General features: G+C 43.4%; 1 protein-coding gene across 2 annotated transcripts in view; it reads right to left on the bottom strand.

Annotated features, from left to right (window-relative positions):
• Nucleotides 1–26,947, bottom strand: part of PDPK1 (3-phosphoinositide dependent protein kinase 1) — a 102,656-nt gene that overhangs the window by 11,771 nt on the left and 63,938 nt on the right. For both annotated transcript variants that reach the window (XM_070413208.1, XM_070413209.1), the window contains exons 10-11: nucleotides 6,058–6,231; nucleotides 2,251–2,468 (exon numbers count right to left, since the gene is read on the bottom strand). In XM_070413208.1, the coding sequence (XP_070269309.1) occupies nucleotides 2,251–2,468; nucleotides 6,058–6,231 (392 nt within the window). The remainder of the gene's footprint in view (nucleotides 1–2,250; nucleotides 2,469–6,057; nucleotides 6,232–26,947) is intronic.

Here is a 26,947-nt window from a genome sequence, read left to right as displayed (position 1 = left end):
AATTTTTTAATTAAAAAAAGAAAAGAAAAAAATAAACTGAGCGCCACTTTCCGTGTTCTATTGAGATGCACTGGGGTGCAGGCAAGTGCCATACGGATGCTGTGGAAGCGCGGTCTCACTCAGCACTGGCACAAAGAGTCTGAAATGAGGAGGACCTGCTGAAAAGGTAATTTGGAAATAATGTCTATCCTAAGGAACAAAAGACAAGCAAAGACCAGAAACACCCACCTTCACAACTGTTATTCACACTGTGAATCTGAAGCCACGAGATGGTTCAGCAACAGAACATTTTGGCGCCACACAGAAACACGCGAGCTCCTTCCTTGTCCCTGCAGAGTGAGGACCCCCAACTGACAGCCACAAGCCCCTCCAGCGCACATGGATACACATTCTCTCTCCCTCTCACACATGCCTGCCAGCACACAGCCACTTATCTCGGCTTCTCTAGTGACAGGACACAGGAGAGCCACTGGTGCTCCAGATGGTGAAGAGCTGATGCTGGACTCCTGACCGGACCCAGTGGCTGGGGTAGATCTCTGTCTACTCCTCGAGTCCAGGAGGCAGGACTCAAGGGAGTAGACAGAGATGGTCAGAAGCTCCCTTATTAGCGTCAATACCACAGCCTATTCATTTGGTTAATTAACCAATTAAGTTAAACAAGCTACTAGTTACCCACTTTGACAAGTTTACTTAAAAGAATCCTTTTGATTTTTTACTTCAAAAGGTCAGTTCCTACTCTCCTGAAGAAAACACCCTACCCCCACACTAGGCACCTTTTTCTCTCTGGCAGTTGGCAGGTCCAGTCTGCAGATTCAAAGATGAAAGCAGACCTAAATTAAAGATCTGTCTAACTCTTGGCATATAGTTAGCATGCACAAGAGGTTTTATCACAGCCCTGAGATCATACACAGCCTTCTGTCACCCAACCCTCTACAACAGGCCACATTTATCATCACCTCATTACAGATGTCAGTGCAGGGGCTGAGGATCTCAAGTTGGTCACAGGCATTTCACAAGGGGTGACAGTGCAAAATCTCCCTTGAAGGATTTCCTGATTCCAAAGCCAGGGCCCTCTCCTCATTACCCTATCCCACCCCACCCAGTCTCCAAGAACACCTGTTTCAAGGATGCAAACCTGAAGCCACCAGCAAGCTAGGGCCATTTCAGGACACAGTCACCCCAGGAGAGCCCAGTGAGCCTGCCAGAGGCCCGATGTGACCACCTCAGGAGGGAACTCCATACCTGGCTTCTACGCAGGTGGAGGAGGAACAAGTGGCCAGTTTGCTCTAAAACACCAGCTCTCAAACCTTCAGAACTCAGAACCCCTTTATACTCTTAAACCTTATGGAAGCCCGAGACTGGTATGGCTCAGGGTCAGCCCATGCACCAAAGGGTCGCCATTTCGATTCCTGGTCAAGGGCATGTACCGGGGTTGCAGGTTTGATCCCTGGCCCTGGTTGGAACACATGTGGGACATGTCTCTCCCACATCGATGTTTCTCTCCCCCTACCCCCCCCCATCCTTTCCACCCTCTCTAAAAATCAATGGAAAAAATATCCTCAGGTGAGGATTAACAAAAAAATAAAGTCAATTTAAAAAAAAATGCAAAACATAAGAAAAATAGTCAAAGGACTCAAAGTACCTTGACAAGTAAATACAAATGGCCAACGTATCGAGATGTTTGCTTTGATAAGAAATCAAATGCCAATTCACATGACCCTGTTTTTAGAGCATCAAAATGCTCAAGGGTCGGCATGACCGTTCGGGAAATGGGGTTGTTCACAGGCACTGCAGATACAAAGCACTGCCTTCTTAAATGTGCACGTTCACTCCACCTGCCACCCAGGACTCCACCTTTAAAGAAATATTCAGACAAGTGAGAAAAACTATGTGCAGAGGATGAGTTACAACAGCAAAACTCCTGGAACACCCCAAACATCTCACCAAGGAGCAGCAGTTATTAAATCACGGTGAATCGTGTCCGAACACAGATGCCCGGCCTGCTGAGTCCCAAACGCACTCACTCCCCCCGCCCAACGATTCTTAATACCCACTTCCAGTTGGACCCTTTGAGGGGCCTCACCCCAGAGTGTTATTGGCAGTTTTGGGAGGAGTGAGCTGGTGCTGAGCCTCACAGGCAGCGGTAATGAAGACTAGGATGCCTGCTTTCTCTGTTTACCGTGTCTCGCATTCCCTGCATTCCGCTCTGCATTTTTAAAGGGAGTACTACTTATGCCTATAAATTCTTACCAAGGGTTTCCACTGGCCTGCTTCTCCAATAATAACCTCTTCTCATCTTCGGAAAACTGTAAGTCCAGTTCAAAAGAATTAGTGTCCAGGTCATGGATATACTGCTCGATGTTGCTGCCCGCCCTCTGTGGCAGACCCGTGTCTGAGGCAGACAGGGAGTGGGAGGATGATGACGATGACACTTGCATGCAGCCAAACTGGCTCAGGAGATTGTCGTACTGCACAGAGAAGAGGGAAAAGTGAGAACAGCGCCTAATGTTCCCTAGGGTCCAAAGATGCAGACAACACTCTGACCTACGCTATACCAGCAAGCTCACGGCCTGAGGGCCTCAAAGCCCAGATGGGAGATGAGCCTCAGGGCTGTAGCCCAGTTCTGCTTCTCCTGTTAAGTGTGGGCTGCTCTTTCTCCTCCACTGGATGGCTGGCCACTAAATCAAGGCAGGCCTGGATTCCTCTTTCCGAGGTGAACATGAGAAGATGCTCACCCCAGAGAGCAGCTAACCCTCAGCTTTCATCTCCAGGAAGGGAAACTCTGTAAGTCCCCATGCTGCCCCCTCTAGAGGGGGTTAGGATGCCTTCTGGGAGGAGGAGGGACGGGCACCTATGGCCCCAGAGAACCCACCCTCCGGGGTGCAGAGGCTCAGTGGCAGGAGTTCAGAGCCCTCCTCCTTTAGCCCTGTGGTCCTCTGTCTCTGAGTCTATGGCTGTCATTATATATTCCAATGTGACTGAGTTCAATTAAAAATAAAAATATACTCCTTTTCATCTCAGCAAAGATTAATTAAGCTTGATATAGACAGAGTTGCCTGCTATTCTGGAGAAAACTACAAACACTGGTGACACAGAAAATGGAATGACTCACAAATGTACCAAAAGGCAGGGGCTGTGTACTCGCACACTCCTAGGCTGCTGAACGGGCCAGAGAGCCCCAGCAAAGACCTGGCGAGAAGTGGGCACCCAGCCTCTCCATGGCTAACAAAGAGGAAAAGGAAAGACGCCACCAGAAATAGGTGAGATGAGAATGCAGTGCATCCTTCCAAGTTCCCTGTGGCTCTACAGCAGTGGTTCTCAACCTTCTGGCCCTTTAAATACAGTTCCTCATGTTGTGACCCAACCATAAAATTATTTTCGTTGCTACTTCATAACTGTAATGTTGCTACTGTTATGAACTGTAATGTAAATATCTGATATGCAGGATGGTCTTAGGCGACCCCTGTGAAAGGGTCGTTCGACTGCCAAAGGGGTCTCGACCCACAGGTTGAGAACTGCTGCTCTAGAGGGACGACTCCCTCCTGCAGACCCAGAGCCCACCCTCCTCATGTGTTGCCCCAAACAGCCTTCACCCATGTGCTCACTCAGCTTCAACAGCAGCCTCAGCCCTGCCCACTGGCTCCCAGGTAGGAGTGACCCTAGTGACACTCCTGGGGCCCCTCCTGGAGCATTCTCCACTTCCTCTCTGAAAACTGCCCCAAGGCCACCTCTGGGCAGTGTCTCTCAGCTTAGAGGCTTCCATAAGCTTCTGTGGGTGTCTCAACAAACCTGCGAAGCCAGTGAGATGACTGTTACCACCATCTCCATTTCTGCAACAGGGAAATAAGGCTCAGAATGGGCCCAAGGTCACAACCTGAGGGCCAGTGCGGAATTCAGAACCAGACCCCTGCGTGTTTCCAATGCAGGGACTGCCTCGCTCCCATGGTGGAACTGCTAGCTGACCACCATGACCACTGCTTGCTGGGTGAGTCCTATCTTGGGGGCTCCATTGTACTGTCCCAGGGAAAGCTCCAGGTGCTCTATCTCTGCACTCCATTCTTCTCCCCTCACCTAGTACAGACGAGCAGCACAAACCCCAAACCTAGAAAGGACAGGTGACAAGGAGTGACAGTGGCTGGAGTGGAGGTGCTCACCAACGCAGTGAGGAAACACCGGACTGTGCTGAACACTGAACTTTTCTCCAGGGGCCACCTGGAGTCCAGACATGAGCATCACCATCAGCCACCAGCATGGGGTTAGGAACACAGATGAGAACAGGGTGCCTGCTCTCTTCACTCCCTGAATAAAGATAGTTTCTGCTCCTCTCATTCACAGGGAAGTCCCCTTCCTGCTGAAAAGGACACTAGACTCTCCTGGAGCCTCATGGGTGGTGAGATTGTCCCCTGTGACACATGTCTACCTCTGCAGTAAGGGAGTATCTCCTTGGGCAGGTTTTCTCTGTATTTGATACCTTTCCAGGTCAAAGTCTTTTCAAGGTTCACTAAACTGTCCAATTGTGAAGGGTGGTATAGGGAGCTCAGGCCAAATACTTTCCAAGGCTTTCAAACCACACAGCCTTTAAAGCTGAGGATGAGCCACCTAACAATAAGTTGTTAACCTGTAGAGCCAGTTTGAGATGGCAATATTTGAGCACCAAGAAGCCAGAGCTCTTGACATGGCGAAGGCAATAAAACAGCAGACAGAAAGCCTGAAAAAGACACTCAAGTGTGTGTACACGCATACACAAACACGCACATGTACATACACACACAGGCTACATGAAGCTGAGCTCCCCAGACACTGAGATCTGAGACAGCTGCGTCCTCCATCAGAGCTCAGCTCCATTAGAGCTCAGTCAGCCAAACATGCTGCTTCCCTGGACACCCCTGCCAAAGGCACTGGACTGGAGACACTAACATACTCCTACTGTCTGTGCCTTAGGAATAACAAGGCCGGGGGAGGAAGTCCTGGGGATGAGCCTTCTGCAGTCTGCAAACACGGAGGCCGCAGCTACTGCAATGGGGAAGCAGGTCAGGCTTCCTTCAAGTCTGGGCACAAAGGATATTTCAGGGGAAGCAAAGGGGGATGTGTTGCTTGCAACAATAAGCAGGGGACATAAGGAGTTCTTGATCTTCGAGAGGTGGTACCAGTAATAATTTTAATTTGGCTCTGGATGACTCTTAAAGTCTAGAATTCCCACATCAACTAAAGTGGAACTCTACACATAACTGGTTAGAATAAGCTACAGTGACAGAACTCAAGCCAGAAAAATGGACTATCAATGATAATAAGAAAACACTTGAAGGTGGATGGTGGGTGCACTGCAGCTCCTTGTACTCCTCTGTCCAATTCCATATGCTTCCATAAGAAAAATTTAAAGAACAAAGTGTACTACACCTACATCTAAGTTCAAGCTGTGACTACAGCTTCCCACACATGCCAGGTGCTACACCCCTTGGGCTTGTACCACAGCTCCCGCTTTTACCAGGAACTAAAAGCTGACATTGACCAATGTCCATCCTCAATGCCATGTCCCAAAAAGTTCAAAGCAACAGCACCCCAGGCTTCTCTTGGAAAGATCAGAAGCATTCCAGAATGTTTTTAGACATATGATTATAAAAACACCAGCCAAGAGCATAAGAAAGATGCCCACCAGGAGAGACAGCACCAGGAGCCCAGGGGAAAAAGTGAAGGGTGTGCTCCCACTAGCTCCAGACTCCCTCACCCACTATCTGCCTCTGGTTCAATCCCTAAGAGTAAAAATTATCTAGAAAAAATGAGAAAAAGGGACTCGACCACCCCAGGGCCTGATGACCTGCACTCGGGGCAGACTCACGGACAAAAGCCACTTAGGGCTCAGTCTCGGTAAGAGACTCAGATTTGGGCTACAAAGTGTCCAGTTCTATGCCAGCTTCCTCTTGAGCCTTTATCCCATGAATCAGAGTCCTGTGGTTGATGGGCACAAACTTCCTAAGCACAGAGGAACCATTTTCACAAAGTATGACAAGCAGGATCCATCTCTGCCTGGGTTGTTCTGACACACACGAGCCAGCTTACGTTTCCATAGCAGTCTTCATCATCTTCCGACATGGCTGGTAGGTAAGCGGTGAGTTTCGGGGGTGTCTGATGATGCAGATTCTCCCATGTGATGGATTCAAAGAATGAATGAGCTTTCAGAGGGCCATATCCTTCCATTTCTTCACAGCCTAATCGCTTTGTGGCATCTAAAACCTTAAATAAATGTTAAGACAGGTCAGCGTTAGGATTAAAAAGTAACTCTGACAAAAGTTCTTTTTGAGCCCTGGGCAGTTTGGCTCAGTGGATAGAGAGTCAGCCTGCAGACTGAATGGTCCCAGGTTTGATTCCGGTCAGGAGCACATGCCCAGGTTGCGGGCTCGAGCCCCTGTAGGGGGTGTGTAGGAGGCAGCCAATCAATGATTCTCTCTCATCATTGATATTTCTATCTCTCTCCCTCTCCCTTCCTCTCTGAAATCAATAAAAGTATATTTTTTTAAAAAGTTATTTTTGAGTAGTTCCTTGAACTTCCCAGTACCTCCTAGAAATAGAAAGTTCCTGCGGCCCATCCCACCTGGTCCCACCATGGGCCGGTGACAGGTTGAGTCACCTTCTGGGGTTCCTTTTACGTCTCTCAAGTTTCTGTTCCTTTCCCTCTCACAGGTGAAAAGGAATCACAACTCAAAATTAATTAATAGCAGCAAGCATTATTTTAAAATATACAGTTGAAAATTCTAAAATGAGGAAAAAAATGAACTTACTGGCTTTAATAACAAAGAGAACAAAGAATCTATCTGATGGTAAGCTATCAGATGGGGGGCAAAGAGCCTGTGTCTCCCACCAGCATTGATTTCACAGGGCCCCCCAGCTGTCTCTTCAGGATCTGGCTGTGTTCCTCCACCCTCAGACCCACAGAGGACCAAGCACACCCTCCCAGTGAGGGGAATGACACAGGAGGGACAGGCAAGAAGAGGCAGACTATAGCCTCAAACTGACCAGGCAGGACTGACCCTACTTCCCCAAGATCAAGTTAAGGGACAGTCTAGAGCAGTGGTTCTCAAACTTCCTAATACTGCGACCCTTTAATACAGTTCCTCATGTTGTGGTGACCCCCAACCATAAAATTATTTTCATTGCTACTTCGTAACTATAATTTTGCTACTGTTATGAATCGTAATGTAAATATCTGATATGCAGGATGTATTTTCATTGTTACAAACTGAACATAACTAAAAGCATAGTGATTAATCACAAAAACAATATGTAATTATATATGTGTTTTCTGATGGTCGTAGGTGAACAACCCCTGTGAAAGAGTCGTTTGACCCCCAAAGGGGTCGCGACCCAGAGGTTGGCGACCCACAGGTTGAGAACCGCTGGTCTACAGCCAAAGTACTCCAGGGGCAGGGACAGTGTAATTTCTAGAAGCTAGATTATAAGATGGCTGCAGAGCAGGTAGAAGCTATACTCACCTGCTCCCAGCCCCAAACCAGATTCCTAGCTATATTACTAGTATAGAGCAATCAACCTGGATAACCAACTGAAGGCTAGCTGAACTGACATATTATAACCACGGGTTTACAGAAGAAGCCACATAGAGACTGGTAAGGAGGGCAGAGATGTGGAAAGGGCTGGCCCCAGCACCCAGGTGCATTGGCAACTGAGAAGCTGGAGGGGTATCACTATGACAAAACTTCCTCCTTGCAGTAGTGTGGGGTCTCAACCCCACTCAGGGATCCCCAACTCAAAGCAACAGAGACGGGAACATAGCATCTGGCGGTGAAAATTACTGTGGTTTCCGTCTGCCTGGGAGACCCAGGTGCCACCTTCCCAGGGACAAGCACTCCTATCGTTACAGCACTAGGCTGGGAGTGCACTGCCCAGTTTCCAACTGCTGGCGAGGCAACTCTGTTGTACTCAGGTCCTGTGGAGGGGTCTGCTAGTTGCATCCATCATGACATTTGGGGCCCTATTTTTCTGGGGAGGTTTTGGCGGAGACTCAGACAGTGACTAAACTGTGTGGCTTTGGAAAGAAGGCTGGTCTCCCCCACCTTGAGCCTATAGCCAGTGCCCCTACCCGCCACCTGTTGACTCACTTGGCAGGCCCTGTCCTGCTGAGTTCAGCTGTGCAGGGATACCAGAGTGCCTTGCAGAGTTGGCACTTTCAGACCATGTCTCCCAAAAAAACTTTTGTCCAGGAATCAGACAGGCGGATGCTGGGGTGTGTGTGGCTACACGGCAGGGCGGGGGAGGGAGACACTCCCATCTCTCCAGCAAGTTCAGCCACTGCTACCCCAGGAAGAAGTACCTACCCACCTCCCACAGGCTTGAAGGGACCACCTCCAACAGGAGACTGTTTGGATCAGCCTTGACAAGTCCTGGATACTCTGCCCCGCTGGGCTCAGTTCCACGGGAGGAAGGGAGAGTGGCTTAGATCTGAGACATTCAAAGTGTGAGTCCCTTGGAGGCTATTATCTGGGACCAAGACAAAGTGCTTAGTCCCCTCCTTAGGGGTGGGCTGGCATCACCCCCATGGGAGGCTCTTTTGATCTGTCCCAAGCCCAGGGCAGCTGAGCTTGCTCCTGCAGAGGGGATGACTGGCTATTCCGAACCTGAACCTACAGCAAGCCCTTCCACGGGGAGCTAGAATTGGAGACTCTGGCAGAGACTGACTGCTTTGGCTCTGGAGGAGGGTCTACTTTCCCCTCAGTGAGTGCCTGACTGTGTGATCCCCAAGTAGGGGACCCGCTAGCCCTATCCTCCTGATCCCAGCTGCCCTGCCCTACTGAGCTCGAAACCTATAGAAGAGGCTGTGATTCATGGCCAGCCTGGGCCCACTCTACAGTCTTTCTTTGGAAGGCTTTGGAGGAAGACCAAGCAACCTTAGGGAGCCTCAGTCCTTTTACAGATCTGCCCCCAGCTCTAAGGTGGAGGAAGCTGACCCTTGTACACAGATTGGCCCCTCCCACATATACCCAGGCCCAGTAGATGCGAGCCACAAACAGTGAATAGCAGTAGTTCCAGACAGGTAGCCAAGGCTAGTTACACAGAATGTCTGACATTGCCCTGTACCTAAACCCAGCCCAAGTAGAGCTGAAATCAGTACAACCAGTGGTGGGCTTCAGATCACACCAGAGCTCAACCCAACTGGTCACATAGCTGTACACCCAAAAAAGGGATTCCAACAGGCACCAGACCCTGCTGGGAACAACTCCGCCTTGGGGGCAGCCCTTGCACAGCATCTCATATGCGGTGATCAAGGTTTACCCTTATTTTCAGCCAGCCTGAAGAGTTAACTCCACTCATGAAAGAACCAACAGCACTCAAGATTCAACTACAACAGGAGGGTGCACATAACTCACAAGAAACATTCCTGGAGCACAGAGCTCAGGTGATCTGGAAGATTGTGCCCCTGATCCCAACAAGGCCCTTCACCATAAAGCCATCATAACAAGTTTGGGAGTTATAGCAGATCTACCTAATATACAGAGACAAAATGGGGAGGCAGAGAAAAATACCCCAAACAAAAGAACAAGAGAAATCCCCAAGGAAAGAATTAAAAGAAATGGAAACAACCAAAATACCAGATTCAGAGTTTAAAACAATGGTTATAAGGATGCTCAAGGACTTTAGGGGAAGGATGGATGATCTCAGTGAGAACTTAACAGATATAAGGCCCTGATTTGGTAGCTCAGTTGGTTAGAGCATTGTCCCTATACACCAAGGATGTGGGGGTTCAATCCCCGGTCTGAGCCTATACAAGAATCAACCAATGAATGTATAAACAAGAGGAACAATAAATTGAGGCTTTCTCTCTCTTTTTCTCTGTCTCTAAGCTTTTTCTTTCTCTCCCATCCTTAAAAAATAAGTAAAAGAAAATATTTAAAAACAAAACCCACAGAGATACTAAGCATTAAAAAGGACATAGAGCCGAAACCGGTTTGGCTCAGTGGATAGAGCGTCGGCCTGCGGACTGAAAGGTCCCAGGTTCGATTCTGGTCAGGGGCATGTACCTGGGTTGTGGGCACATCCCCAGTAGGAGATGTGCAGGAGGCAGCTGATCGATGTTTCTCTCTCATCGATGTTTCTGACTCTCTATCTCTCTCCCTTCCTCTCTGTAAAAAATCAATGAAATATATTTAAAAAAAAAATAAAATAAAAAGGACATAGAAAAAAAACCCAGAAATGAAAACAATCAAACTTTGGTTCTCAAACATCTCCTATCTCAAAAAAAATGTCTAGGTTGTTGAACAACCCTTTCATACTGACATATCATCATGACAAAAAAATGTCTCTCAGGCCACAAACATAGGAGAGAATTCAAGTCAGTTTACTGCTAAACCTTGTGTTGTCAACATCTCAGGAAATTGTGCTGTGAAAACATTTTTTTGTGTGCTTTTGTTGCTGGTGAAATGGACAATTAGCACAAATTTAAAACAAAGAGGCCCTCAAGAGTTGCCAAGAGTGTGTAAGAAACAATGACCACAGGCAACTGAAGAGGTAGAAAAACTGTCGTTGAATTGGATAATCGAAAAGCAGTTACCCAGTGACAACATTTTGGAGGCAATGACATGCGAAAAAAGCAAAAATGCCTCAGGCTGACTTCCTGAAAGACACCCCTAGAACGAGTGCTGAAAGTGATTCCTTAAGGCTAGAAAGAATGGTTGATAAATTTAAGAAAAGAAATGTGTGTTTATAGATTAAATAGTACATTAGACATGTACTGTATATATAAAAGGTTAAAACAGGGAATCATTGGGGGTCTGGAACGAATTAATTCAATTTATATGATTTCTAATGGAGAAAAAAATTCAGTTTTCAAACAAATTGCTACTCAAAGAGCCTTCTGGAATGAATTAAGTTTGATAATCAAGGTTCTACTGTACACTAGAAGGAACCACAGCAGGTTAGATGAAGCAGAGGATCAAACCAGCGATTAGAGGAATTTAGAGGACAAGAAGACATAGTAATAAGCAACCAAGCAGAGCATCTAAAAGAAAAGAGAATTCTAAAAATTGAGCAAAGTCTAAGGGACCTCTGGGACACCATCAAGCATAACAACATCCACATCATAGGGATACTAAAAGGAGAAGAGAGTGAGAAAGGATTAGAAAATATGTTTGAAGAAATAATGGCTGAAAACTTCCCCAAGCAAGATGAATCCAAAGAGACCCACACCAAGACACATAATTAAAATGGCAAAGATTAAAGACAAAGAGATAATTTTTTTTTGTTGTTGTTAATCCTTACCTGAGGATATTTTTCCATCGACTTTATTATTTATTTATGTTTTAAATACACTTTTATTGATTTCAGAGAGAAAGGGAAAGGGAGAGATACAAACATCAGTGATGAGAAACACTGATTGGCTGCCTTATGAATGCCCCCTACTGGGGATCGAGCCCGCAACCCAGGCACCTGCCCTCAATCAGAATCAAACCTGGGACCCTTCAGTCTGCAGGCCGATGCTCTATCCACTGAGCCAAACTGGCTAGGGCTAGAGATAATCTTAAAGGCAGCAAGAGAGAGACAGTTACCTATAAGGGAGTTCCTATAGGATGTCAGCTGATTTCTTAAACACTTCAAGCCAGAAGTGATTGGTACAAAGTATTCAACATGATGAAAAAGCAAGGGCCTGAATCCAAGACTACTCTATCCAGCAAGGCTATCATTTAAAATTGAAGGCAAAATAAAGAGCTTCCCATACAAAAAAAAGCTAAAGGAGTTCATTACCACCAAACCAGTATTGCAAGAAATGTTTTAAGAAGAAAAAATGGCAAAAAATGAAAAGAACACACGTATAAAGAATAAAATGGCAAAAAATAAGTACCTATCAATAATAAACTTAAATGTACACTGAATGCTCCAATCAAAAGCCATAGGGTAGCTGAATGGATAAGGAAACATGATCCATATATATGGTGACTATAAGAGACCCACTTCAGGACAAGAGATACAAACAGGCCTGGGTAGTTCAGTTGGGTAGAGCATCATCCTGATAATGCCGAAGTTGTGGGTTTGATCCCTAGTCAGGGCACATACAAGAGCCAACCAATGAGTGCATAAATAAGTGGAATAACAAATCAATGTTCCTCTCTCTTTCTCTAAAAAAAAAAAAAAGAAGAAGCCCTAGCTGGTTTGGCTCAGTGGATAGATCGTTGGCCTGCGGACTGGAGGGTCCCAGGTTCAATTCCAGTCAAGGGCACGTGCTCAGGTTGCTGGCTGGATCCCCAGTAGGGGGTGTGTAGGAGGCAGCCAATCAATGATTCTCTCTTATCATTGATGTTTCTATCTCTATCTCCCTCTCCCTTCCTCTCTGAAATCAATAAAAAAAATAAAAAAAAAAGACTGAAAGTGAAGGGATGGAAAAAAATATTCCATGCAAATGGAAATGAAAAAAGCTGGGGCACCAATACTTATATCTGACAAAATAGACTTCAAAACAAAGGCCATAACAAGAGATGAAGAAGGTCACTACATAATACTAAAGGGATCAATCCAACAAGGGGATAAAACCCTTTCAAACATACATGCACCCAACATAGGAGCACCTAAATATATAAAGAAAATCTCAGGAGATTGAGGAAGATGGCGGCATAGGTAAACACCGGAGACTGCTGCCACAAACAACCACTTCAAAAATACAACTAAAAGACGGAACGGACATCGCCCAGAACCACAGGAAGGCTGGCTGAGGAGAGACTCTTCAACTAGAAGGAAAAACAACAGCATTACGAGGCTCAGAGGAGGCGCAGTGTGGAAAATTTAAAGGTACGGTGGTGCGCGCGCAAAGCGGGCTGGTGGCTGAGGGCGCGGTTGTCGTTTTCAATCAGGAGGAAGTCTCAGACTCTCGGCTACAGATCCGGGCGAGTCTCTAGGGACCCAGACTCAAACGGGAGAAGCGGGACTGTCTGGCTACGGTCCCTCCGAGGTTTGCAGTGGTTGCTGGGACAGAGAGGTGGAGCCCCTGGGGACGGACTGAGAGCAGCCATAGCTGCTCCCTCCCCCCGCCCTGTTGAGCCCGCCCCGCCCCGCCCAAGCCCTGCGCAGAGCCATTTGCCGGATCGCCTCAGGCAAAGGCTAGATTAGCACCTCCCCAGAGGCCAGAAGTTTTCCACACAGCTGATTCTCACAGCCAGTCAACCTGGTGGTCAAATCCCTCTAGTATTAACTACAACAATTAAGGCTTAACTAGAACAAGACTGTGCACAAAGACCACAAGGGGGTGCACCAAGAAAGCATAAAAGATGCGGAGACAAAAAAACATGACAGAAATGGAGGATATGGAGCTAAAAATCGCAATTTTGAGGGCTTGCAATAAACTTGAGCAGAGCTTCACAAAAACTAATGAGACCCTCGATGCTATGATAAAGAAACTAGAAAGTAAGCATACATGGTCTGAAATAAAGAATATTATACCCAATAGCAGACCAGAGGAGCACAAGAATCAAACCAAAGATTTGAAATTCGACACCCAACTGGAAAAGCAAAATGAAAAAAGAATCCGAAAGTGTGAAGATAGTGTAAGCAGCCTCTGGGACAGCTACAAGCGTACCAACATCAGAATAATAGGAGTGCCAGAAGATGAGAGACAGCAAGATATTGAAAACCTATTTGAAGAAATAATGGCAGAAAACTTCCCCCACCTGGTGAAAGAAATGGACTTACAGGTCCAAGAAGCGCAGAGAACCCCAAACAAAAGGAATCCAAAGAGGACCACACCAAGACACATCATCATTAAAATGCCAAGAGCAAAAGACAAAGAGAGAATCTTAAAAGCAGCAAGAGAAAGAGACTCAATTACCTACAAGGGAATATCCATACGACTGTCAGCTGATTTCTCAACAGAAACTTTGCAGGCCAGAAGGGAATGGCAAGAAATATTCAAAGTGCTGAATACCAAGAACCTACAACCAAGATTACTTTATCCAGCAAAGCTATCATTCAGAATTGAAGGTCAGATAAAGAGCTTCACAGATAAGGAAAAGCTAAAGGAGTTCATCACCACTAAACCAGTATTATACGAAATGCTGAACGGTATCCTTTAAGAAGAGGAAGAAGAAAAAGGTAAAGATACAAATTGTGAACAACAAACATGCATCTATCAACAAGTGAATCTAAGAATCAAGTGAATAAATAATCTGATGTACAGAATGAACTGGTGATTATAATGAATCAGGGACATAGAAAGGGAATGGACTGACTATGGTTGTGGGGGGAAGGGGTGTGGGAGATGCGGGAAGAGACTGGACAAAAATCGTGCACCTATGGATGAGGACAGTGGGTGGGGAGTGAGGGCGGAGGGTGGGGCGGGAACTGGAAGGAGGGGAGTTATGGGGGGGGTGGGGAAGAGGAACAAATGTAATCTGAACAATAAAGATTTAATTTAAAAAAAGAAAAAAAAAAAAAAAGAAAATCTCAGCCCTGACTGGTTTGGCTCAGTGGATAGAGCGTCAGCCTGCGGACTGAAGGGTCCCGGGGTTGATTCCAGTCAAGGGCATGTACCTTGGTTGCAGGCACATCCCCAGGGGGCGTGCAGGAGGCAGCTGATCGGTGTTTCTCTCTCATCAATGTTTCTGACTATCCCTCTCCCTTCCTCTCTGTAAAAAATCAATAAAATATATTTTTTTAAAAAAGAAAAAGAAAATCTCAGTGGACATTAAAGGGGAGTGACTAATATGGTCACAGTAGGAGATTTCAATAACCTACTGTCACCAACGGATCTTCCAGACAAAAAAATCCACAAGGCAACAACAAACTTAAACGACACAATGAATTAGTTGGACTTAATTAATATTTATAGACTATTTCATCCCCAAACAGCAGAATATACATTATTTTCCAGTTCACGTGGAACATCCTCAAAGACAGATCACATGTTAGGACACAAAATAAGTCTTAACCCTTTGCACTCTGAACCATTCTGGACATTGGCTACCAGCTACTCGACGCTACTTTGCGGCGGAAACGTGCATTTACAGACCCTCGTATTATTTAGTATAATTTTGCAAAAAAAACAATATTTTATTGTTTATAATTTTGTACAGTATAAGTTTTGTAACACTCCCCAATATGCATTGCAGGCTGATTAGTGCATGTTTGACAGTAATAAGTGGTTTGACACCTGCCACCAGGTGTTTTCCTGTTAGAACACACAATGCAGTCCCGTTTTCTTTGTCCCACATCGGGAATATGTAGTTTATTGTTTAATCCGACACAAAACCCGCTGACATTTCTTGTATATATCTTAGTAATTTTACGATATTTTGATTTAATTTCTTGTGCCATTTCAAGATAAAACTTCAGGGAAACATGCATGTCTCAAAAAGTTGCGTTGAAATAACTCAATTCCCCGTAATCACTAATAAACTGCAATGTCCCCTGAGAGGGGACATCCGAGTGATATGCTAGAATTCCGATATCCCCTGAGAGGGGACAGCGGAGTGCAAAGGGTTAATAAATTCAAGATTAAAATTCTATCAAGCATCGTCTCTGACCAAAATAATGAAACTAGAAATCAACTACAATAAAAAAACTGAAAAACGCCCTAACTGGTTTGGCTCAGTGGATAGAGCGTCGGCCTGCGGACTCAAGGGTTCCAGGTTCGATTCCAATCAAGGGCATGTACCTTGGTTGTGGGCACATCCCCAGTGGGGAGCGTGCAGGAGGCAGCTGATCGATGTTTCTCTCTCATCGATGTTTCTAACTCTCTATACTCTCCCTTCCTCTCTGTAAAAAATCAATAAAGTATATTTAAAAAAACAAACAAAAAAAAACACAAAAAAACTGAAAAACATTCAAACACCTGGAGGCTAAAATAGCATGTTAGTAAATAATGACTGGGTTAATAATCAGATTAAGGGAAATAAAAACACTACCTGGAAACAAATGAAAATGAACACACAACAACCAAAATCTATGGGACAAAGGGAAAATAGTTCTATGAGGGAAGTTCATAGCATTACAAGCCTACCTCAAGAAAAATCTCAATCTAACCCTTCCCCTAAAAACATTAGAAAAAGGACAACAAACAAAACCCAGAATAAGTAGAAGGAAATAATAAAGATCAGAGCATAAATAAGTGACATAGAAATTTATTTATTTATTTTTAATTAAATCTTTATTGTTCAGATTACATTTGTTCCTCTTTTTTCCCCCCCATAACTCCCCTCCTCCCAGTTCCCACCCCACCCTCCGCCCTCACTCCCCACCCACTGTCCTCATCCATAGGTGCACGATTTTTGTCCAGTCTCTTCCCGCATCTCCCACTCTCCTTTCCCCCCCTCAAGAATAGTCAGTCCATTCCCTTTCTATGACATAGAAATTAAAAAAAAACAAAAAGAACACTGAAACTGGTTCTTTGAAAATATAAACAAGGCTGATGAACCTTTAATCAGACTCATCAAGAAAAAAAAGAGGACCCAAATAAGTAAAATCAGAAATAAAGAGATGAATAACTGACACCAAAGAAATACAAAGGACTGTAAGAAAAGACTATGAACAACTATATGCCAACAAATTGGACAACCTGGGCAAAATAGATAAATTCCTAGAAGCATACTACCTTCCAAAATTGATTCAAGAAGAATCAGAAAACCTAGAATAGACAGATTACAACTAATGAAATTGAAGCAGTAATTGAAAAACTCCTAGCAAAGTTCTGGACCAGATGGCTTCACGGGTAAATTTTACCAAACAGTCAGAAGAATGCACGAGACACTCCTCAAACTACTAAAAAAAATTCAAGAGGAAGGAAGACTTAGAAACTCTTTTTATGAGGCCAGCATTATCCTAATTCCAAAACCAGACAAAGATACTACACAAGGAAAGAGAAGTATAGGCCAATATCCCTGATGAACATAGATGCAAAAATCCTCAACAAAATATTAACAAACCGCCTGGCTGGTGGCTCAGTGGTTGAGCAATGACCTATGAACCAGGAGGTCATGGTTCAATTCTTGGTCAGGGCAGGGCACATGCCCAGGTTGCGGGCTTGATCCCCAGTGGGGGGGGGGGGCATGCAAGAGGCAGCTGATCTCTCTCATTGATGTTTTTATTTTTCTCTCTCCCTCTCCCTTCCTCTTTGAAATCAATAAAAAACAGTATTTTTTTTTAAATTAGCAAACCGATCCAGGAATACATTAAAAAGATCACACATCATGGCCCAGTGGGTTTTTTTCTGGGGATGGAAGGTTGGTACAATATTCTCAAATCAATAAATGTGATACACTACTTAAACAAAATGAAGAATAAAAATCATATGATCATATGAATAGATGCAGAAAAAGCATTTGATAAAATCCAGCACCCTAAAAAAAAAGGGCAAAAACAAAAAACCAACCCCCCACATACACACAAACATCCCACACACACAATGAAACACCAAAAAATAAAATCCAGAACCCATTTATGATAGCATCCATATGTGATGTCAGTAATATGGGAATAGAAGGATCATATCTCAACATGATAAAGGCCATATATAACAAACCTACAGCCAACATCATACTGAGTTGGCAAAAACTAAAAGCATTTCCCTTAGATCAGGAACAAGACAAGGATGTCTGCTTTCACCACTCTTATTCAACACAGTACTGGAAGTCCTAGCCACAGCAATTAGACAAGAGGAAGAAATCAAAGGCATCCAAATTGGAAAGGAGGAAGTACAACTGTCATTATCCTCAGATGGCATGATACTGTACATAGAAAACCCTAATGATGCCACCAAAAATTACTACATCTAATAAATGAATTTAGCAAAGTAGCGGGATACAAAATTAATATTCAGAAATCAGTGGCATTTTTGTATACCAATAATGAACTATCAGTAAGAGAAATTAAGAAAATAATCCCATTTACTATTGCAACAAAAAAATAAGGTTACTAGGAATAAATTTAACCAAGAAGGTAAAAGACCTGTACTCAGAAAATTATAGGACACTGAAGAAAGAAACTGAGGAAGATACAAATAATGGGAAGCATTAACATCATTAAAATGTCCATACTACCAAAGCAATCTATAGATTCAACGTGGTTCCTATTAAAAAAGCAATGGAATAACCTTGTCCAGTGTGGCTTATTGGTTAGAGAGTGGGACGGGCACCGAAGGGCTTGGGTTTGATTCCCGGTCAAGAGCATGTTACTTGGATTGCAGGTTTGATTCCTGGCCCTGGCCAGGGTGCGTGCAGGAGACAACCAATTAATGTGTTTCCCTCACATAGATGTTTCTATCTCTCTTCCCCTCCCTCCCACACTCTCAAAAAAAAAAAAAAAATCAATGAAAAAATTATCCTCAAGTGAGGATTAACAACAACAACAAAAAAATACCAACAGCATGTTTCACAGATCCAGAACAAGTATTTTTAAAAAAATTTATATGGAACCAAAAAGGACTCTGAATAACCTCAACAATATTGAGAAAGAAGATCAAAGTTGGAGTTATCACAATACCTGATATCAAACTATAACAAGGCCTGTTAATCGAAACAGCCCGGTACTAGCATAAGCACAGGCATATAGATCAATAGAACAGAACAAAGAGCACAGAAATAAACCCACACCTTTATGGTCTATTAATATTTGACAAAGGTGGTAAGAACACATAATGGAGTAAAGACAGTTTCTTCAATAAATGGTGCTGGGAAAATAGAACAGGTACATGCAAAAAGAAAAGAAACTAGACCACCAACTTACACCATATGTAAGAATAAACTCAGAAACACCAATCAGAAAGAATATATGCACCCATATGTTCATAGCAGCACAATTCACCATAGCTAAGATTTGGAAACAGCCTAAGTGCCCATCAGCAGATGAGTGGATTAGAAAACTGTGGTACATCTACACAATGGAATACTATGCTGCGGTAAAAAAGAAGGAATTCTTGCCTTTTGCAACGGCATGGATGGAACTGGAGAGCATTATGCTAAGTAAAATAAGCCAATCAGAGAAAGATAAATACCACATGATCTCACTCATTTGTGGATTATAGAGAACAACATAGACTGATGAACAGGGACAGATCCAAAGACAGAGAAACAGCGATCAGACTATCAATCCCCAGAGGGAAAGTAAGGGAAGGAGGGAGTAAGGGGAAGAGATCAACCAAAGGACTTGTATGCATGCATATAAGCCAAACCAATGGACATGAACAACAGGGGGATGAGAGCATGGAGGGGGGGAGGATGGGGGTTAATGGGGGGGATAAGGACACATTTGTAATACCTTAACTAATAAAGAATTAAAAAAACAACAACAAAAAAAAACAAAACAAAAAGAATAAACTCAAAATGGATAAAAGACTTAACTGTAAGTAGCAAAACCATAAAAACACTAGAAGAAAATATAGCCAGTAAAATCTCAGACATCTTTTGTAGCAATACTTTTTCCAATATATCTCCCAGGGCAAGGGAAACAAAAGAAAAATAAACAAATGGGACTATATCAAACTAAAAAGCTTTTTTGAACAGCAAAAGAAACCATCAACAAAATGAAAAGGGAATCCAATGTATGGGAGAACATATTTGCCAATGATATATCTGGTAAGGAAATAATTTCCAAAATATATAAAGAATGTACACAATCAACACCAGGAAGACGAAAAATCCAATTAAAGCCCTGGCTGGTTTGGCTCAGTAGATAAGAGCGTCGGCCTGCACACTGGTGGGTCCCAGGTTTGGTTCCAGTCAAGGGCACATGCCTGAGTTGTGGGCTCGATCCCCAGCAGGGGGTGATGCGGGAGGCAGCCGTTCAATGATTCTCTCTCATCATTGATGTTTCTATCTCTCTCCCCCTCTCCCTTCCTCTCTGAAATCAATAAAAATATATTTTAAAAAAAATCCAGACAGCCAGTTGGCCTGGAGGTCAAGTAGTAATTACCTACAACAATCAAGACTTGACTGCCGAAACCGGTTTGGCTCAGTGGATAGAGCGTCGGCCTGCAGACTGAAAGGTCCCAGGTTCGATTCCGGTCAAGGGCATGTACCTGGGTTGCGGGCACATCCCCAGTAGGGGGTGTGCAGGAGGCAGCTGATCGATGTCTCTCTCTCATCGATGTTTCTAACTCTCTATCCCTCTCCCTTCCTCTCTGTAAAAAATCAATAAAATATATTTAAAAAAAAAAAAAAAAAAAAAAGACTTGACTACAAGACTGCTCACAGAGACCACAAGGGGGTGCACCAAGAGTGTCTACCTCAGGTAATTGGGACACTTAACATGGAGAGCCACTCTATCGACACAGCGAAGCATAAAAAAATGCCAAGACAAAGAAACAGGCCACAAAGAACAGAACCGGAGGAAAGCACGCTACTGGATATAGAATTCAAAACCACACTTTTGAGGTCTCTCAAGAGGCTTCTAGAGGCTTCGATAAACTTGATGAGATGTACAGGAAATCTAATGAGATCCTCGATGGTGTGATAAAGGACCAACTAGAAAGTAAGCATACACTGACTGAAATAAAGAATATTATACAGACTCCCAACAGCAGACCAGAGGAGCGCAAGAATCAAGTCAAAGATTTGAAATTCGAGGAAGCAAAAAACACCCAACCGGAAAAGCAAAATGAAAAAAGAATCCGAAAGTGTGAAGATAGTGTAAGGAGCCTCTGGGACAGCTACAAGCGTACCAACATCAGAATAATAGGGGTGCCAGAAGATGAGAGAGAGCAAGATACTGAAAACCTATTTGAAGAAATAATGGCAGAGAACTTCCCCCACCTGGTGAAAGAAATGGACTTACAGGTCCAAGAAGCGCAGAGAACCCCAAACAAAAGGAATCCAAAGAAGACCACACGAAGACACATCATAATTAAAATGCCAAGAGCAAAAAACAAAGAGAGAATCTTAAAAGCAGCAAGAGAAAGAAACTCAGTTACCTACAAGGGAATACCCATACAACTGTCAGCTGATTTCTCAACAGAAACTTTGCAGGCCAAAAGGGAGTGACAAGAAATATTCAAAGTTATGAATACCAAGAAGTACAACCAAGAGTACTTTATCCAGCAAAGCTATCATTCAGAATTGAAGGTCAGATAAAGAGCTTCACAGATAAGGAAAAGCTAAAGGAGTTCATCACCACCAAACCAGTATTATATGAAATGCTGAAAGGTATCCTTCAAGAAGAGGAAGAAGAAGAAAAAGGTAAAGATACAAATTATGAACAATAAATACGCATCTATCAACAAGTGAATCTAAGAATCAAGTGAATAAATAATATGATGAACAGAATGAACTGGTGATTATAATAGAATCAGGGACATAGAAAGGGAATGGACTGACTATGGTTGTGGGGGGAAGGGGTGTGGGAGATGCGGGAAGAGACTGGACAAAAATCGTGCACCTATGGATGAGGACAGTGGGTGGGGAGTGAGGGCGGAGGGTGGGGTGGGAACTGGGAGGAGGGGAGTTATGGGGGGAAAAAAGAGGAACAAATGTAATAATCTGAACAATAAATATTTAATTATTAAATAAATAAATAAATAAAAATAAAGACAAAAAAAAAAAAAAGAAAAAAAAATCCAATTAGAAAGTGAGCAAAGGCCCTAACCGGTTTGGCTCAGTGGGTAGAGCATTGGCCTGCGGACAGAAGGGTCCTGGGTTCGATTCCGGTCAAGGGCACATGCGCGGGTTGCGGGCTCGATCCCCAGTGGGGGGTATGCAGGAGGCAGCTGATCAATGATTCTCTCTCATCATTGATGTTTCTCTCTCTCCCTCTCCCTTCCTCTCTGAAATCAATAAAAATAAAAAATAAAAAAATGGGCAAAGGAATTAATAAACACTTTTCCAAAGAGGACATGCAGATAGCTAATAGACATAAGAAAAATTATCAGCGTCACTAATCATCAGAGAGATGCAAATTAAAACCACAATGAGATATCACCTTCCTCATCAATAAATCAACAAACAACAAATGATGGCGAGGTTGTGGAGAAAAGGGAACCCTTGTGCACTGTTGGTGGGAATGCAGACTGGTGCAGCCATTGTGAGAAACAGTATGGAGTTCCTAAAAAAGTAAAAAAAAAATGCTATATATATTGCCTTAACTGGTTTTGCTCAGTGGATAGAGCATCGGCCTGCGGACCAAAGGGTCCCAGGTTCGATTCTAGTCAAGGGGACATGCCTGGTTGCAGCCAATCAGTGAATCTCTCTCATCATTGATGTTCTATCTCTCTCTCTCTCTGAAATCAATAAAAATATATTAAAAAATAAAATAAAATGCTATATATATGGATGAGCAAATGCTAAATGGTACAGTAATTTCCTGATTAAGGTCAAGAATTAGGCATTTGGAAATTGGAAAGGGCTTATGATGAGACAAGGTAAGAGATACAAATCTATCTATAATCACTATCAACCCATAAATAGCTTTTTATTAAATACTAGTGGTCCAGTGCACGAATTTGTGCACACTGAAAGGAAATTAATTAGAAGAAATATTTTAATATCACTATTCACCCTTTCTCTATAATAAAAGTGTCAACCAAATTTACAACTGACAATGACAGATGGAAACACATGCATGCGATTGGCAGCAGTGAGAGCTTTATATGTACTGTGCATGCACAAGTCAACTTAGCCATATATATACACACACACACACATACATATATATATATATATATATATATAATTTGATTAATTAGACCTGCTTTCTGTTTTATTTATTTATCCCCCCCCGAGGTAAAATTTTGCTATTTTATTTATTTTATTGCTTAAAGTATTACAAAGGGTATTACATGTGTATCCTTCCCCCCCGCCCTTGACAATCCCCTGGCCCTCCCCAACCCCCCAGTGTCTTATGTCCATTGGTTATGCTTATATGCATGCATACAAGTCCTTCGGTTGATCTCTTAACCCCCTCCCTCTTGCCCCTCAACCCTCCCCGGCCTTACCGCTGCAGTTTGACAATCTGTTTGAGGCAGCTCTGCCTCTGTATCTATTATTGTTCATAAGTTTATAATGGTCTCTATTATCCATGAATGAGTGAGATCATGTGGTATTTTTCCTTCATTGACTGGATTTCACTTAGCATAATGCTCTCCAGTTCCATCCATGCCGTTGCAAATGGTAAGAGTTCCTTCTTTTTTACAGCAGCATAGTATTCCATCGTGTAGATGTACCACAGTTTTCTAATCCATTCATCTGCTGATGGGCACTTAGGCTGTTTCCAGATCTTAGCGATGGTGAATTGTGCTGCTATGAACATATGGGTGCATATATCCTTTCTGATTGGTGTTTCTGGTTTCTTGGGATATATTCCTAGAAGTGGGATCACAGGGTCAAATGAGAGTTCCATTTTTAGTTTTTTGAGGAAGCTCCATACTGTCTTCCATAGTGGCTGCACCAGTCTGCATTCCCACCAGCAGTGCCCAAGTGTTCCTTTTTCTCCACATCCTCTCCAGCACTTGTCGTTTGTTGATGATAGCCATTCTGACAGGTGTGAGATGGTACCTCATTGTTGTTTTGATTTGCATCTCTCGGATGATTAGTGACTTTGAGCATGTTTTCATATGTCTCTTGGCTTTCTGAATGTCCTGTTTTGAAAGGTGTCTATTTAGATCCTTTGCCCATTTTTTGATTGGATTGTTTATCTTCCTTTTGTTAAGTTGTATGAGTTCCCTATAAATTTTGGAGATTAGGCCCTTATCAGATATGACATTGGCAAATATGTTTTCCCACACAGTGGGTTTTCTTGTTGTTTTGTTGATGGTTTCTTTGGCTGTGCAGAAGCTTTTTATTTTGATGTAGTCCCATTTGTTCAGTTTCTCTTTAGTTTCAAGTGCCCTAGGAGCTGTATCAGTGAAGAAATTGTTTCGGCATATGTCTGAGATTTTCTTGCCTTTGGATTCTTCTAGAATTTTTATGGTTTCCTGTCGTATATTTAAGTCCTTTATCCATTTTGAGTTTGTTTTTGTGTATGGTGTAAGTTGGTGGTCTAGTTTCATTTTCTTGCACATATCTGGCCAATTTTCGCAACACCATTTATTGAAGAGACTATCTTGGCTCCATTGTATGTTCTTGCCTCCTCTGTCAAATATTAATTGAGCATATTGGTTCGGGCTGATTTCTGGGCTCTCTATTCTATTCCATTGATCTGTATGTCTGTTCTTGTGCCAGTACCAGGCAGTTTTGAGAACAGTGGCTTTGTAATACAGCTTGATATCTGGTATTGAGATCCCACCTACTTTGTTCTTTCTCAGGATTGCTGCAGCTATTCGGGGTCTTTTTTTATTCCAGATGAATTTTTGGAGAGTTTGTTCTAGATCTGTGAAGTATGCCGTTGGTATTTTAATGGGAAGTGCGTTGAATGTATAGATTGCTTTGGGTAGTATGGACATTTTAATGATGTTGGTTCTACCAATCCATGAACACTGTATGTTCTTCCATCTGTTTATGTCTTCCTCTATCTCTTTTTTCAAGGTCCTATAGTTTTCTGAGTAGAGATCTTTTACCTCTTTAGTTAAGTTTATTCCTAGGTAGCTTAATTTTTTTGGTGCGATGGTAAATGGGATTGTTTTTATAATCTCTCTTTCTGAAAGTTCACTATTGGTGTATAGAAATGCCTCAGATTTCTTGGGGTTAATTTTGTATCCTGCTACATTGCCAAATTCATGTATTAAGTCTAGTAGTTTTTTGATGGAGTCTCTAGGGTTTTGTATGTATAATATCATGTGGTCTGCAAATAAGGACAGTTTTACTTCCTCTTTTCCAATTTGGATACCTTTTATTTCTTCTTCTTATCTAATTGCAATGGCTAATACTTCCAGTACTATGTTGAACAGGAGTGGTGAGAGTGGGCATCCCTGTCTTGTTCCTGTTCTTAGGGGAAATGGTGTTAGTTTTTGTCCATTGAGTATGATGTTGGCTGTGGGCCTGTCATATATGGCTTTTATTGCTTTCTGATTTAGCTAAACTTTTTCCAGCCCAGTGAAGCACCCCAACTTCTCGTTCAGGTCAAATTGTCAGCAACACAGCAGTAAATATCATGAAGCAGATTATTACTGTAGATCACTCAAGGAGAACAAAGGGTAAAATATTTAACTGCAGCAGTGTTTGACTATATTCTGAGCAGTGAGAAAACCTGAAGTCATTTTCAAGGTCCACCATTTCTTATTTCTTTTCAGTCGGGTCAAGTTTCTAAGCTTTCTAAATCTCTGTTTTCCAGCTAATGTAAAGAAAATAGAATTCCACCGAGTCTCCTATTTACCTACTCCAGGACTTCTATGAGGATTAAATGAGATGAAGCACAAGAAAATGCGGGGAAACCAAGATGGCGGCATAGGTAAACACTGGAAATTGTTGCCTCGCACAACTACTTCAAAAATACAACTAAAAGACAAAACAAACATCATCCGGAACACAGGAAGGCTGGCTGAGTGGAAATTCTACAACTAGAAGGAAAGAGAAAAGCACACTGAGACTCAGAGGAGGTACGGAAGTAAAGTGCAGAGGTACGGAGGCACACGCTGAAAGGGCTGGCAGCTGAGGACGCGGTTGTCTTTTTCAATCGGGAGGGAGTCTCAAGCTCCCGACTGCTCTGAACTCCAGTTCCAGACAAGTCTCTGGGGACCCAGACTCATACGGGGAGAAACTGGACTGTCTGGCATCGGTTGGAACTCGAGGGTGGCTTTCTCTCAGAGGTGCTTGCAGCCATTACCGGGACACTGAGACACAGGGCCTCTTAGGGTAGGACTGAGGATCAGCCATAGCTGCTTGCTCTGCCCTGTTGATTCCCTGAGACCCCGCCCCACCCATGTTGGGCACAGAGGCTTTTGCATATGAAAGGCCTGGCCCTTTGCAATCTGAAAATTACCTAGCAAACTGCAGCTGGGCCAGACAGACCCAGAACTTCCAAAAGAAGGCCCAAAGCCCCACAGCTGCTTGCATTGCTTCACAGCTGGGCTAGGCACCTCCAAACCCCAAACAAAGAAGAGGAATCTGAAGACTTCTCCATAGCTCCTGCTGGGTAGCTTCAGGCAGAGGCTAAATTAGCACCTCCTTAGAGATCCAAGAACCAGTGTACCCAGTGGTCAGAGTGGGACCATCCAGATTACAACTCCTCAGACCCATAAGGGACACACTCAGGGGGCAGACTCAGTGAGCACCAAAGCCCTACTGAAGCAAGTCTTGCCCCAGAAGGGTGTCTTCAGCACAGAAGTTCTCCCACTGTAGACACAGCTGATTCTCACAGCCAATTGGCCTGGAGATCAATTCCTCCCAGTGATACCTACAACAATCAAGACTTAACTACAACAAGACTGTGCACAAAGCTCACAAAGGGTGTCCAAGCATGTCCACCCCAGGTAATTGGGGAGGCTGAGCCACTGGGCCTTATAGGACATCTAGCACAGAAAGCCACTCTACCAACACAGGGAAGCATAAAAAATGCTGAGACAAAGAAATAGGTCACAAATGACAGAAATGGAGGAAAGCAAACTACAGGATACAGAGTTCAAAACCACACTTATAAAGAATTTTCTAGAAACCGCCAATAAACTTAGTGAGACCCTCAAGAAATCTAGTGAGACCCTCGAGGATATGAAAAAGGACCAACTAGAAATTAAGCATACACTGACTGAAATAAAGAATATTATACAGACTCCCAACAGCAGACTAGAGAATCGCAAGAATCAAGTCAAAGATTTGAAATGCGAAGAAGCAAAAAACAACCAACTGGAAAAACAAAAAGAAAAAAGAATCCAAAAATATGAAGAGAGTGTAACAAGCCTCTGGGACAACTTCAAGCACACCAACACCCAAATTATGGGGGTGCCAGAAGAAGAGAGAGAGCAAGATATTGAAAACCTATTTGAAGAAATAATGACAGAGAACTTCCCCTACCTGGTGAAAGAAATAGACTTCCAAGTCCAGGAAGCGCAGAGAACCCCAAACAAAAGGAACCCAAAGAGGACCACACCAAGACACATCATCAT

The sequence above is a fragment of the Myotis yumanensis genome, unplaced genomic scaffold (assembly GCF_028538775.1).
Source record: "Myotis yumanensis isolate MYYU_CA2020_CCGP unplaced genomic scaffold, mMyoYum1.0.hap1 SCAF_4, whole genome shotgun sequence".
NCBI classification, from domain to species: domain Eukaryota; kingdom Metazoa; phylum Chordata; class Mammalia; order Chiroptera; family Vespertilionidae; genus Myotis; species Myotis yumanensis.
The sequence above is the reverse complement of the archived record's forward strand: the minus strand, read 5'-3'. Positions and strand labels throughout refer to the sequence as shown.